General features: G+C 41.1%; 1 protein-coding gene across 1 annotated transcript; it reads left to right on the top strand.

Annotated features, from left to right (window-relative positions):
* The first annotated feature begins 3639 nt into the window (after positions 1-3639).
* LOC141386855 (uncharacterized) lies at positions 3640-10925 on the top strand. The gene is made up of 2 exons (XM_073955760.1): positions 3640-4515; positions 10854-10925. Exons 1-2 carry the CDS (start codon positions 3640-3642, stop codon positions 10923-10925), a joined length of 948 nt encoding a protein of 315 aa, XP_073811861.1.
* Positions 10926-11758: the final 833 nt, after the last annotated feature.

The raw sequence follows: 11758 nt of genomic DNA, 5'->3' as shown, positions 1-11758 counted from the left end.
GTCTATAGAAGCACCCTTTCTTTTAGAAAGGGTCTATAGAAGCACCCTTTCTTTTAGAAAGGGTCTATAGAAGCACCCTTTCTTTTAGAAAGGGTCTATAGAAGCACCCTTTCTTTTAGAAAGGGTCTATAGAAGCACCCTTTCTTTTAGAAAGGGTCTATAGAAGCACCCTTTCTTTTAGAAAGGGTTTATAGAAGCACCCTTTCTTTTAGAAAGGGTCTATAGAAGCACCCTTTCTTTTAGAAAGGGTCTAAAGTAGCATCCTTTCTTTTAGAAAGGGTCTATAGAAGCACCCTTTCTTTTGGGAAGGGTCTATAGAAGCACCCTTTCTTTTAGAAAGGGTCTATAGAAGCACCCTTTCTTTTAGAAAGCACCCTTTCTTTCAGAAAGGGTCTATAGAAGCACCCTTTCTCTCAGAAAGGGTCTATAGAAGCACCCTTTCTTTAATAAAGAGTCTATAGAAGCACCCTTTCTTTCATAAAGGGTCTATAGAAGCACCCTTTCTCTCAGAAAGGGTCTATAGAAGCACCCTTTCTCTCAGAAAGGGTCTATAGAAGCACCCTTTCTTTTAGAAAGGGTCTATAGAAGCACCCTTTCTTTTAGAAGGGGTCTATAGAAGCACCCTTTCTTTTAGAAAGGGTCTATAGAAGCACCCGTTCTTTTAGAAAGGGTCTATAGAAGCACCCTTTCTTTTAGAAAGCACCCTTTCTCTCAGAAAGGGTCTATAGAAGCACCCTTTCTCTCAGAAAGGGTTTATAGAAGCACCCTTTCTTTAATAAAGAGTCTATAGAAGCACCCTTTCTTTCATAAAGGGTCTATAGAAGCACCCTTTCTCTCAGAAAGGGTCTATAGAAGCACCCTTTCTCTCAGAAAGGGTCTATAGAAGCACCCTTTCTCTCAGAAAGGGTCTATAGAAGCACCCTTTCTCTCAGAAAGGGTCTATAGAAGCACCCTTTCTCTCAGAAAGGGTCTATAGAAGCACCCTTTCTCTCAGAAAGGGTCTATAGAAGCACCCTTTCTCTCAGAAAGGGTCTATAGAAGCACCCTTTCTCTCAGAAAGGGTCTATAGAAGCACCCTTTCTCTCAGAAAGGGTCTATAGAAGCACCCTTTCTCTCAGAAAGGGTCTATAGAAGCACCCTTTCTCTCAGAAAGGGTCTATAGAAGCACCCTTTCTCTCAGAAAGGGTCTATAGAAGCACCCTTTCTCTCAGAAAGGGTCTATAGAAGCACCCTTTCTCTCAGAAAGGGTCTATAGAAGCACCCTTTCTCTCAGAAAGGGTCTATAGAAGCACCCTTTCTCTCAGAAAGGGTCTATAGAAGCACCCTTTCTCTCAGAAAGGGTCTATAGAAGCACCCTTTCTCTCAGAAAGGGTCTATAGAAGCACCCTTTCTCTCAGAAAGGGTCTATAGAAGCACCCTTTCTCTCAGAAAGGGTCTATAGAAGCACCCTTTCTCTCAGAAAGGGTCTATAGAAGCACCCTTTCTCTCAGAAAGGGTCTATAGAAGCACCCTTTCTCTCAGAAAGGGTCTATAGAAGCACCCTTTCTCTCAGAAAGGGTCTATAGAAGCACCCTTTCTCTCAGAAAGGGTCTATAGAAGCACCCTTTCTTTTAGAAAGGGTCTATAGAAGCACCCTTTTTCTCAGGAGAGGATAACGGGAGTAACGACCCCGCGGACCCTAGTTTTGGCAGGTGTGGAGAGCGTACTAAAATGGTGCAAGTGCTCTGAGAAACCCTGTGTCGGGGCGAGTGAATACCGCCAACAATTATGTATTCCGCCATAAGGGAACGCCTCAAGAGAGGTTAGGAAAGGAGGTGACGACTCCGTGGTTATCCCCAGTCAAACGCTATACATGGAAGAAAGTGAAATCCTGCCGAAAGGCATCAAGATCAAGCCAGCACGATCTTGATTATGGCATTACTGGACTACGTTTTGGAATTGATGAACCCTGGGCTGACGGCTGTGGTATTCTGGAACCTGAGTATGTCGGGGTGGAACCTTACAGAAATGGCTTTCAGGCTAATGCCACAGCTGCCTCCGTCCCGTTAAAACTTGGCAAATCTCAAAGTACGTTCAATGCTCGTCCCATTAAGTTGGCAGTGTAGGTTCGGATGCACATTCCCGATTAACACGGATCTGGCTCTGAACGGGAGATCTCATAAGGATCTCCCGTCAACCCTCGCATGGACCTAGAAATAGGGACCCATGGGATCTTAACGTGACTGCACATTTTGCGAGCGGAGATAGCGGCTTTGAGTTGGGACCACGAAACCTAAAAATGAGTGAAGAAAACACAGAAAACAAAAGAACAAATATAGGAGTTGAAGAAACCCCACTGGGAAGATGCTCGGGTCTACGAGTAGAAAATATGGGAAGTGTAGACTCGCCACATGGAAGAAGTTCGGTGATTGTAAAGGCGATATCTGGTAACAATCTAGGTGAGGAAGAACCCAAAAATAAAAATCCTGGAAGTGAAAATCTGAGGAGACTGGGAAGAAAGATATCACAGTTGGATGAATTCGTTAAATCTAAAAACAATATCCACAAAGATATACAATCAATGATGCGTGAGATACAGGCAATGTATTTAAAAGTGGCTGACGACTTTGATAAAGAAGCCGGGATACGTCAAATGGGTCTGCTAGAGAATAAGGAGACTCAAACAGAAGTATGGCTAAAACCTCAACAACAAGGAACCCCAAAAACGCCTGCGTTGAAAAGAGGTCCCAAAACACAAAGCCCTAAAGAAAATAGCACAAAGAAGAAGAAAGAAACCGTGTACAATACTACACAGCAACAAACTGTAAAAACGGCGGAAGAGGTGACCAATGAATCTGCGGGGAGATCCGATACCGAACACAAGACAAAGGTTTGGAACAAGGTTCCACCAAGGGCTAGAAGGAGAAGGAAACCCAATAAACCAGATGCTTTAATAATCAAAACATGTGGTGACTCCTCATATACAGATATCCTGAGAAAAGTGAAAGGTGAAGCAAAGCTGGCTGTCCTAGGTAAAAATGTAAAAACAATTAGGAAGACAGAAAAGGGTGAGTTATTGTTGGAGCTAAATAAACCGGCACACGAGAACACAAGTGAATTTAGGAAGGAAATTGAAAACGTGCTAGGTCCATCCGCCGAAGTACGTGCTTTAACCCAGGAAATACAACTGGAAATTAAAGATATAGATGGCGTGTCTACTAAAGAAGATATAATCCAAGCTATTATCGACATTTCGGACGAGTTTAAAGAATTGCAACCAAGTGCAATAAAATCTTTAAGAAAAGCCTACAGAGGTACACAAACGGCTACTGTTTTCCTAAGCTCGCCGTTTGCTAATATACTTTTGCAGAAAAGAATAGTACGGATTGGATGGGCGGACTGTCGAGTTCGTGAAAAGTTAATACCAACAAGGTGCTATAAATGTCTAGACTTTGGACATACGGCAGCTAGATGTAAAAACCCAAATGACAATTCAGGACGCTGCATTTGCTGTGGAGAAGCGGGTCACAGGGTTGCTGCTTGTAAAAATCCTCCCATGTGTATGCTGTGCAAAGATCCATTGGTAAACCGTAGCCACGTCACTGGGTCGACTGTGTGTCCGAGATATAAGGAAGCTCTACGCCAACTTAGAGGATCAATATGAAAGTGATACAATTAAATCTAAATCATTGCGAGGCTGCTCAAGATCTGTTAAAACAGACAGTTCGAGAACTAGAGGTGGATCTAGCAATTATCAGCGAGCCCTATCGGAACATTAGTTCATCAAACTGGTATTGTGATACATCTGGCACATCCACGTTGTGGTCCATAAACAAACCAATGCAGAATGTCTTGAATTCTGAACTCGGATTTGTTCGAGCTACTGTCGCTGGTTTAACAGTTTACAGCTGTTACCTACCGCCAAGATATGATATTGAGGAGTATAAACACATTATTACCAAGCTAGTAAATGATGCTTCGTCCAAAAGTCCAATTTTGATAGCGGGCGACTTCAATGCTTGGGCGACAGAATGGGGCAGCCCAAGAACAAACGAAAGGGGTCGAATATTATTAGAATCATTTGCACAACTAGACGTGGAACTTTTAAACTCGGGCAGCACTCCAACATTCAATCGAAATGGTGGAAGTTCTATAATCGATATCACCTTTGCCAGTACAAGCATCTATGACCGGTTTAACTGGCAAATCAGTGACATGTTCACTTATAGTGATCATAGCGCCATAATCATTAAGTATAACGATGCTGCAACAATAACATCAACGGTTCGAACGCCAGAAGTAATTGGCTGGAAAAGAGACTCACTAGATAAAGAAATATTCGCCCTATGTATGGAAGGCACAGAACTGCAGGGAACTCCGGAAAACATGGCTAAAAAGCTAATACTACAGACAACACAGGCATGCAACGCATCCATGAAAAAGAGAAAACGAGGAGTAGGTAAAGCCCCAGTATATTGGTGGAACGCTGAAATCGCTGAATTACGCAAGGAGTGTCTTCGTGCTAGAAGACGCTTTGTAAGAACACGAGATAGAGACGATAACGAAACTTATAGACAGATTCTCAAGATGAAAAAGAAAGCTCTCAAAAAAGCCATACAAAGAAGCAAAAGAGCATGTTTCCTAACAATTTGTGATGATGTAGAAAACCAGCCGTTTGGATTAGCCTACAAGATTGTGACTAAAAAACTGAAGTGCTTTAGCTCAAATACACCTACAGATGCTAAAACGCTAAGAAATATTGTGAATCACCTCTTTCCTCATCAAAAGGTAGCAACATGGGCAACATACGACCCCGGTGGACAGTTTGTTTACCCCCCTGTCACATCAGCGGAGATAAATCTTGCCGTCTCGAAATTCGATGACTCTAAAGCGCCAGGCCTAGATGGAATTCCCAATTATGTCCTAAAAGAGATTGTGAAGTGCTGTGGTGGACAGTTGCTTAAATTATTTAACACATGCTTGGAATTTGGATCCTTTCCATCAATATGGAAAAGGCAAAGGCTAGTGCTACTGCCTAAAAATGGCAAGCCTCTGGGAAACCCCTCGTCATATCGCCCACTATGTATGATAGATACATGCGGAAAACTCCTTGAGAGCATTATCCGCGATAGACTGGAGGAGTGCATCGAACGTGCAGAAGGCTTATCCGAATGTCAATTTGGCTTTAGGAAAAGGAGATCTACGATTGATGCAACAAAAATGGTAATCGACATCGCAAAGGCAGCAATTCATGGTCAAAGCTGGAAAAAAAGGGACAAAAGAATACTGTGTGGTCGTAACACTATACGTTAAAAACGCATTCAACTCAGCCAATTGGGAGAATATCTTAAAGGCTCTGCGACGGTTAAATGTCCCGGCATATCTTGTTGCCATAATCCAGGACTACTTCCGCAACAGAATCCTGATATATGAAACTGAAGAAGGTACAAAGGAATACCAAATAACAGGAGGAGTACCACAAGGATCCGTTCTTGGACCGCTTCTATGGAACGTGATGTATGATGGCGTTTTACGGCTCAAACTTCCACAGAAAGCTAATATCATTGGGTTTGCGGATGATATCGCGCTGGTTATTGTTGCAAAAACAACCGAAGAAGCAAGAACAGTAACAGAGGCCAGCATACAGTTGGTCAGATCATGGTTGTTCTCCCAAGGCCTGGCATTAGCCGATCAAAAAACGGAAGCAGTCTTAATTACAAGTCGTAGGGTGGTGGAAAGAATAAATATTCAAATTGGAGAATGCACAATAACAACAGCGGAAAGTCTGAAATACCTCGGCGTTATCATAGACAATCGCCTGTCTTTTAAAGACCACTTAGACTACATAAAGGCAAAAGCCGGAAACGCTTGTAAAGCGCTGTGCCGTATTATGCCAAACACAAGGGGACCAAGATACTTAAGTAGAAAAATTCTTGCAGGAGTAGTCAAAAATATAATTCTCTACGCAGCACCAATATGGGCACAATCCACGAGGTACGCCACGTACTATGCAAAGATTGGCTCGGTATATAGACTTACAGCACTACGTGTATGCTGTGCATATAGGACTGTGTCTGACGATGCAGCCTATGTTATCGCCGCTATGATACCTATTGATATCCTAGCGAGAGAATCTGAATTCGTATTCAATTCCCGAAGATCGCGGGAAACCGACATAGATCCCGACATAGCAAGAAGACGGAGCATTATCGAGTGGCAAAACAGGTGGACAGTATCTACAAAAGGTAGATGGACGTATTCACTAATACGGAATGTGGATAGTTGGTTAAACAGGCGGCATGGTTATTTAAATTTTTATCTAACCCAATTTCTTTCCGGACATGGATGCTTTAGGTCCTATTTATATCGTTTTGGCCTGGACCACTCCCCTAATTGTCCATGTTGTGTGGAGCAAGTAGAAGACCCTTATCATGTTTTCTTTTTGTGTCCGCGCTTTATTGTAGCGAGGGCAAACTTAGAGCGGCAAGTTAACAGTGAAGTACATGTTGAAAATATAATTGAAATAATGATGGTGTCTCTTGACAATTGGGAATATGTCTCTGAATATGTGAAGACAATCATATTGGAACTACGCCGACAAGATGAGATTCGAAGGCGAATAATACATAGCAGCGTTCTTTAGAACATTCCCCCCTGCGACGAAATGCTCATACGGCGGTACCGCAGGGATAGAGGATCAGAGTAAAGGGGTTATTTTAGCGTGTTAAAGTCTCGCACACCTGGCGAAATCAGGTAGCCAGAGTCTTTCGAAGATTTTTTCCCCGACCAAAAAAAAAAAAAAAAAAAAAAAAGAAAGGGTCTATAGAAGCACCCTTTCTTTTAGAAAGGGTCTATAGAAGCACCCTTTCTTTTAGAAAGGGTCTATAGAAGCACCCTTTCTTTTAGAAAGGGTCTATAGAAGCACCCTTTCTTTTAGAAAGGGTCTATAGAAGCACCCTTTCTTTTAGAAAGGGTCTATAGAAGCACCCTTTCTTTTAGAAAGGGTCTATAGAAGCACCCTTTCTTTTAGAAAGGGTCTAAAGAAGCATCCTTTCTTTTAGAAAGGGTCTATAGAAGCACCCTTTCTTTTAGAAAGGGTCTATAGAAGCACCCTTTCTTTTAGAAAGCACCCTTTCTTTCAGAAAGGTGCTATAGAAGCACCCATTCTTTTAGAAAGGGTCTATAGAAGCACCCATTCTTTTAGAAAGGGTCTATAGAAGCACCCATTCTTTTAGAAAGGGTCTATAGAAGCACCCATTCTTTTAGAAAGGGTCTATAGAAGCACCCATTCTTTTAGAAAGGGTCTATAGAAGCACCCATTCTTTTAGAAAGGGTCTATAGAAGCACCCTTTCTTTTAGAAAGGGTCTATAGAAGCACCCTTTCTTATAGAAAGGGTCTATAGAAGCACCCTTTCTTTTAGAAAGGGTCTATAGAAGCACCCTTTCTTTTAGAAAGGGTCTATAGAAGCACCCTTTCTTTTAGAAAGGGTCTATAGAAGCACCCTTTCTTTTAGAAAGGGTCTATAGAAGCACCCTTTCTTTTAGAAAGGGTCTATAGAAGCACCCTTTCTTTTAGAAAGGGTCTATAGAAGCACCCTTTCTTTTAGAATGGGTCTATAGAAGCACCCTTTCTTTTAGAAAGGGTCTATAGAAGCACACTTTCTTTTAGAAAGGGTCTATAGAAGCACCCTTTCTTTTAGAAAGGGTCTATAGAAGCACCCTTTCTTTCAGAAAGGGTCTATAGAAGCACCCTTTCTTTCAGAAAGGTGCTATAGAAGCACCCTTTCTTTTAGAAAGGGTCTATAGAAGCACCCTTTCTTTCAGAAAGGTGCTATAGAAGCACCCTTTCTTTCAGAAAGGTGCTATAGAAGCACCCTTTCTTTTAGAAAGGGTCTATAGAAGCACCCTTTCTTTTAGAAAGGGTCTATAGAAGCACCCTTTCTTTTAGAAAGGGTCTATAGAAGCACCCTTTCTTTTAGAAAGGGTCTATAGAAGCACCCTTTCTTTTAGAAAGGGTCTATAGAAGCACCCTTTCTTTTAGAAAGGGTCTATAGAAGCACCCTTTCTTTTAGAAAGGGTCTATAGAAGCACCCTTTCTTTTAGAAAGGGTCTATAGAAGCACCCTTTCTTTTAGAAAGGGTCTATAGAAGCACCCTTTCTTTTAGAAAGGGTCTATAGAAGCACCCTTTCTTTTAGAAAGGGTCTATAGAAGCACCCTTTCTTTTAGAAAGGGTCTATAGAAGCACCCTTTCTTTTAGAAAGGGTCTATAGAAGCACCCTTTCTTTTAGAAGCACCCTTTCTTTCAGAAAAAGTCTATAGAAACTCCCTTCCTATCTGAAAGGGTCTATAGGAGGAACTTTAGAAGCACCCGTTCTTTCTAAAAGGATCTATATTACACCCCACCCATTCTTTCAGAAAGGGCCTATAGAAACACCCTTTCCTTCTGAAAGGGTCTATAGAAGCACCCTTTCTTTCAGAAAGGGTCTATAGACGCACCCTTTCTTTTAGAAGAGTTCTATAGAAGCACCCGAACTTTCCAATTTGAAATTGGTGTGTTAAGCTTAATATTTTCATTACCATATCACACCTCTTCATCAGAACCCCAGGGTATTAACAACTAATTTCCATATCCCTTTAAAATTTGTTTAATGACCCTGGAGACCGCATCTCTCCTGATGTTTATTTGTCATTTCATTCACTTTCCCAAACACATTTAAATAAAAGCAACAAAATATACCTCGCAAAATCATTTTCAACTTTTATGTTTTTTTTTTAACAAAGTTCAAAAACAAATTTCATTTTAAATTCTTTTGCCCTTGTAATTGTTCCGTCTGGGCATTGTTTTGAAATATTTTCACGAATCCTACCTTTTAGGCTTCTGTTATTTGTTATTGAGTTGTTGTTGTTTTTGGTTTTTTGCCAAACGGAATTAATTTGTTAATTATTTCCGTCGTCGTGAACATGTTCAGCAGCAGAAGCCAACGGACGTCAATGACAAACCACCTCACCACCCCCTCAAACTTTCACCTCAAAAAGAATGTCCGCCAAATACGGCGACGTTGTTTTGTTGATTTCCTTCTTCTTCTTTTTTTATAGGTTTTTATTGCCCCACAAGCAAATGACTGAGAAATGTGAAAATATTTCCGTTTTTTTATTCTGTAGGTTCATTCGAAAAAAACTTCGCTCGGATCGTAAAATTCCAATGGAATTTTTATTTTTACATTTTAATTATTTTAAGACACGGATGTCCTACGTGGTACGAGTTGTAAACAAATATAACGCTGGCAAAAAGGTAGGTGCCAATAAAGAAAAAAATAGCGAAGCCACAAATTTTTTACATTTGTTAGGCAATCGATTTTAGGGAATTTTATTGTTTTATGTTTGCTCGTGTTAAAAGCAACGGAATGCGGAAATAAAAATTTTTAAACAATGTTGCATAAGTATTGGTGGGAGAATAATTTCTGCTTTCACCTAAAACCTTCGATGGCTTTAGCAGAATATTGATTCTTGAAGCCAAACAAAGTATAAACGTTCGAACAATTGTGTCTTTCCACTGCCTGTCTTTTTCAAGGTTTCCGAAATACCCTTCCCACATTAAGTCCATAGATTAATGGAGGCATGGTATTTCGGACATACATTTCTAAAGTCGTGTTGGGAGAATGGTTGAATCTGATCCTTCTAAAAATAGTTTTAATATCACACCTGACTTTGATGAAAATAAAATTGGATAGGAAACCTTGAAAAAGGCAGGCAATGGAAAGACATGCGTGTTGGAAAGTTTCTCCTTTGGTTGTCTTCAAGAATCAATATTCTGCTAAAGCCATCGAAGTTTGGTGGTGAAAGCAGAAATTATTCTACCACAAATACTAAGGCAACATTGTTTAAAATTTTCTATTTCCGTATCCCGCTGCTTTTAACACGAGACAAAAATTTTCCAAACACTGCAACTATCACCTCGTTTACTTCTGTTCAACTAAGCAAAATTGGGATGTGCGGATCAAACATTTTTCTAGAGGAGTGCTAAAACGGGTGCTACCTATAAACCAGCAATCGGCACACAGTAAAAAAAGTTTTAGCAAACACTGTGTGAGTGCATGGTTTTTCACTTGCGAGTAAAGTGCTCCGGAATGCTGCTATAAACCAATGTGTGGGGAATTTGTTGTTGGGTCTGTCATTACACCTTTAAACGACGATATGACCAACAGCCATGAAAGAAAGAAAAATTGACATACAGTTCTTGATCATTTAGGAAGTTGGGCTTAACATGCAGCGATGGGTCTGTTACATACATACATACACGAAGGGAAACACCTCTGAAATAAATGAGTACACGTCTCTTAATATTGGTTCAATCATATGGGCCTATTTCTTATCGCCGAGTCCGGACGGCGTGTCCTAGTTCACTATCAGTAGAGAAGTTTTTAATGGCTAAAATACCCAGGAAATGTCGGCAACATTACGCTGAGGGGCATTTTGCCAAAGTTTATCATTAATTGTTTCCTGGCCTGGAAAAACGGATATTCAGCATGCAAGGCAGGTGTGCGTACCATTGCACCCCTGTGGCACACCGCACCATTTCTGTTTACAAGGAGAATTAATCTACAGCCGTGAGTCTTTAATGATATCTCTGATCACTTTTCCTCCGCTCTCTATAGTTTTGCTTCGGATAGAGTAGAACCCCGGGCCGTGCATCTGTTCAGTTTGCAAGATGCGCATCCACCATATATCATCGTCGGTAAGATGTATTGGATGTAGGGAATGGGTGCACTTTCGAAGCTTCTCAGTTTTTAACCGCCTCCGCAACTACTTTAATAGGAGTCATGTTGCTGTTTACTGAGTTAGAACATCTCCCAGTTCGTCTCCAACTTCGTAGTCGCATTCATCGACGTCTTTGGAATACGAGGCATACCCGCTGTTTCCCAACAACAATAAACGCAGCATGTAGCACAACAGTTTGCAATTTAGCACCTCGAAAATGCATCGTTCCTTCAATTCTAATGCAGCAGTCTCCGCAACAAAGTCAGCTTGTAGATTTTATGAGTCGGAGAAACATCATGGTCAGAAAACAAAGCTCCTCTTCACACATAGCTTGCAAGCTTGCGATGGTTTCCACGTTTCGCGAAAGTATCGTACAAGAAACATTGGTACGCTTTTGGAGAGTAATAATAGTCGTGTGCTTAGAGACCTCAATGCTTTGACAATCCATCTTAGTGGTACAGCGTGGGTCAAACAAATTTATAGATCCACATTTTGCACAATATATCAAGACGCTCCTAAGAAGATAAAAGGAGAATGCCACAGCTCGCCAGACATCACCTTTGTGACAATATTCGTCCTGATAAAGGTCGAGCCCTGAGCAACCCTCATTCTCCTTGACTTAGACCATCTGACTTTATAACCTCTGAGCTTTGGCACTCCGGCCATACAAACTGATAAGGTGAAAACACATGCAACGTTTGGGTAAAGTTTTGTGTCGTTTTGGTCGATTTTACAATGTTCGACATGATGCCGAAAAATTTAAATTCATTTGAAATATATGCCGGCAAGCAGATCAACGCTGGACCTTGGTGTCGGTGTCGCCCTGTTGTTGTTTTTTTTTCTCAACGCCCAACACAAAACTTTACTCAAACGTTGAATGAGTTTTCAGCTATAGCTTCACATTTTGCAGGGTGACGCTGCTACCAGGATCAGAGGAGATTGCCACAGTTCGCCAGATATCAGTATGGTGACCACCTGGTCTAATAAATTACGTTTCCTAGCAACCCGCATTTACCTTGG

The sequence above is a fragment of the Musca autumnalis genome, unplaced genomic scaffold (assembly GCF_047663935.1).
Source record: "Musca autumnalis isolate F117 unplaced genomic scaffold, ASM4766393v1 scaffold_5, whole genome shotgun sequence".
Taxonomy (NCBI): Eukaryota; Metazoa; Arthropoda; class Insecta; order Diptera; family Muscidae; genus Musca; species Musca autumnalis.
The sequence above is the reverse complement of the archived record's forward strand: the minus strand, read 5'-3'. Positions and strand labels throughout refer to the sequence as shown.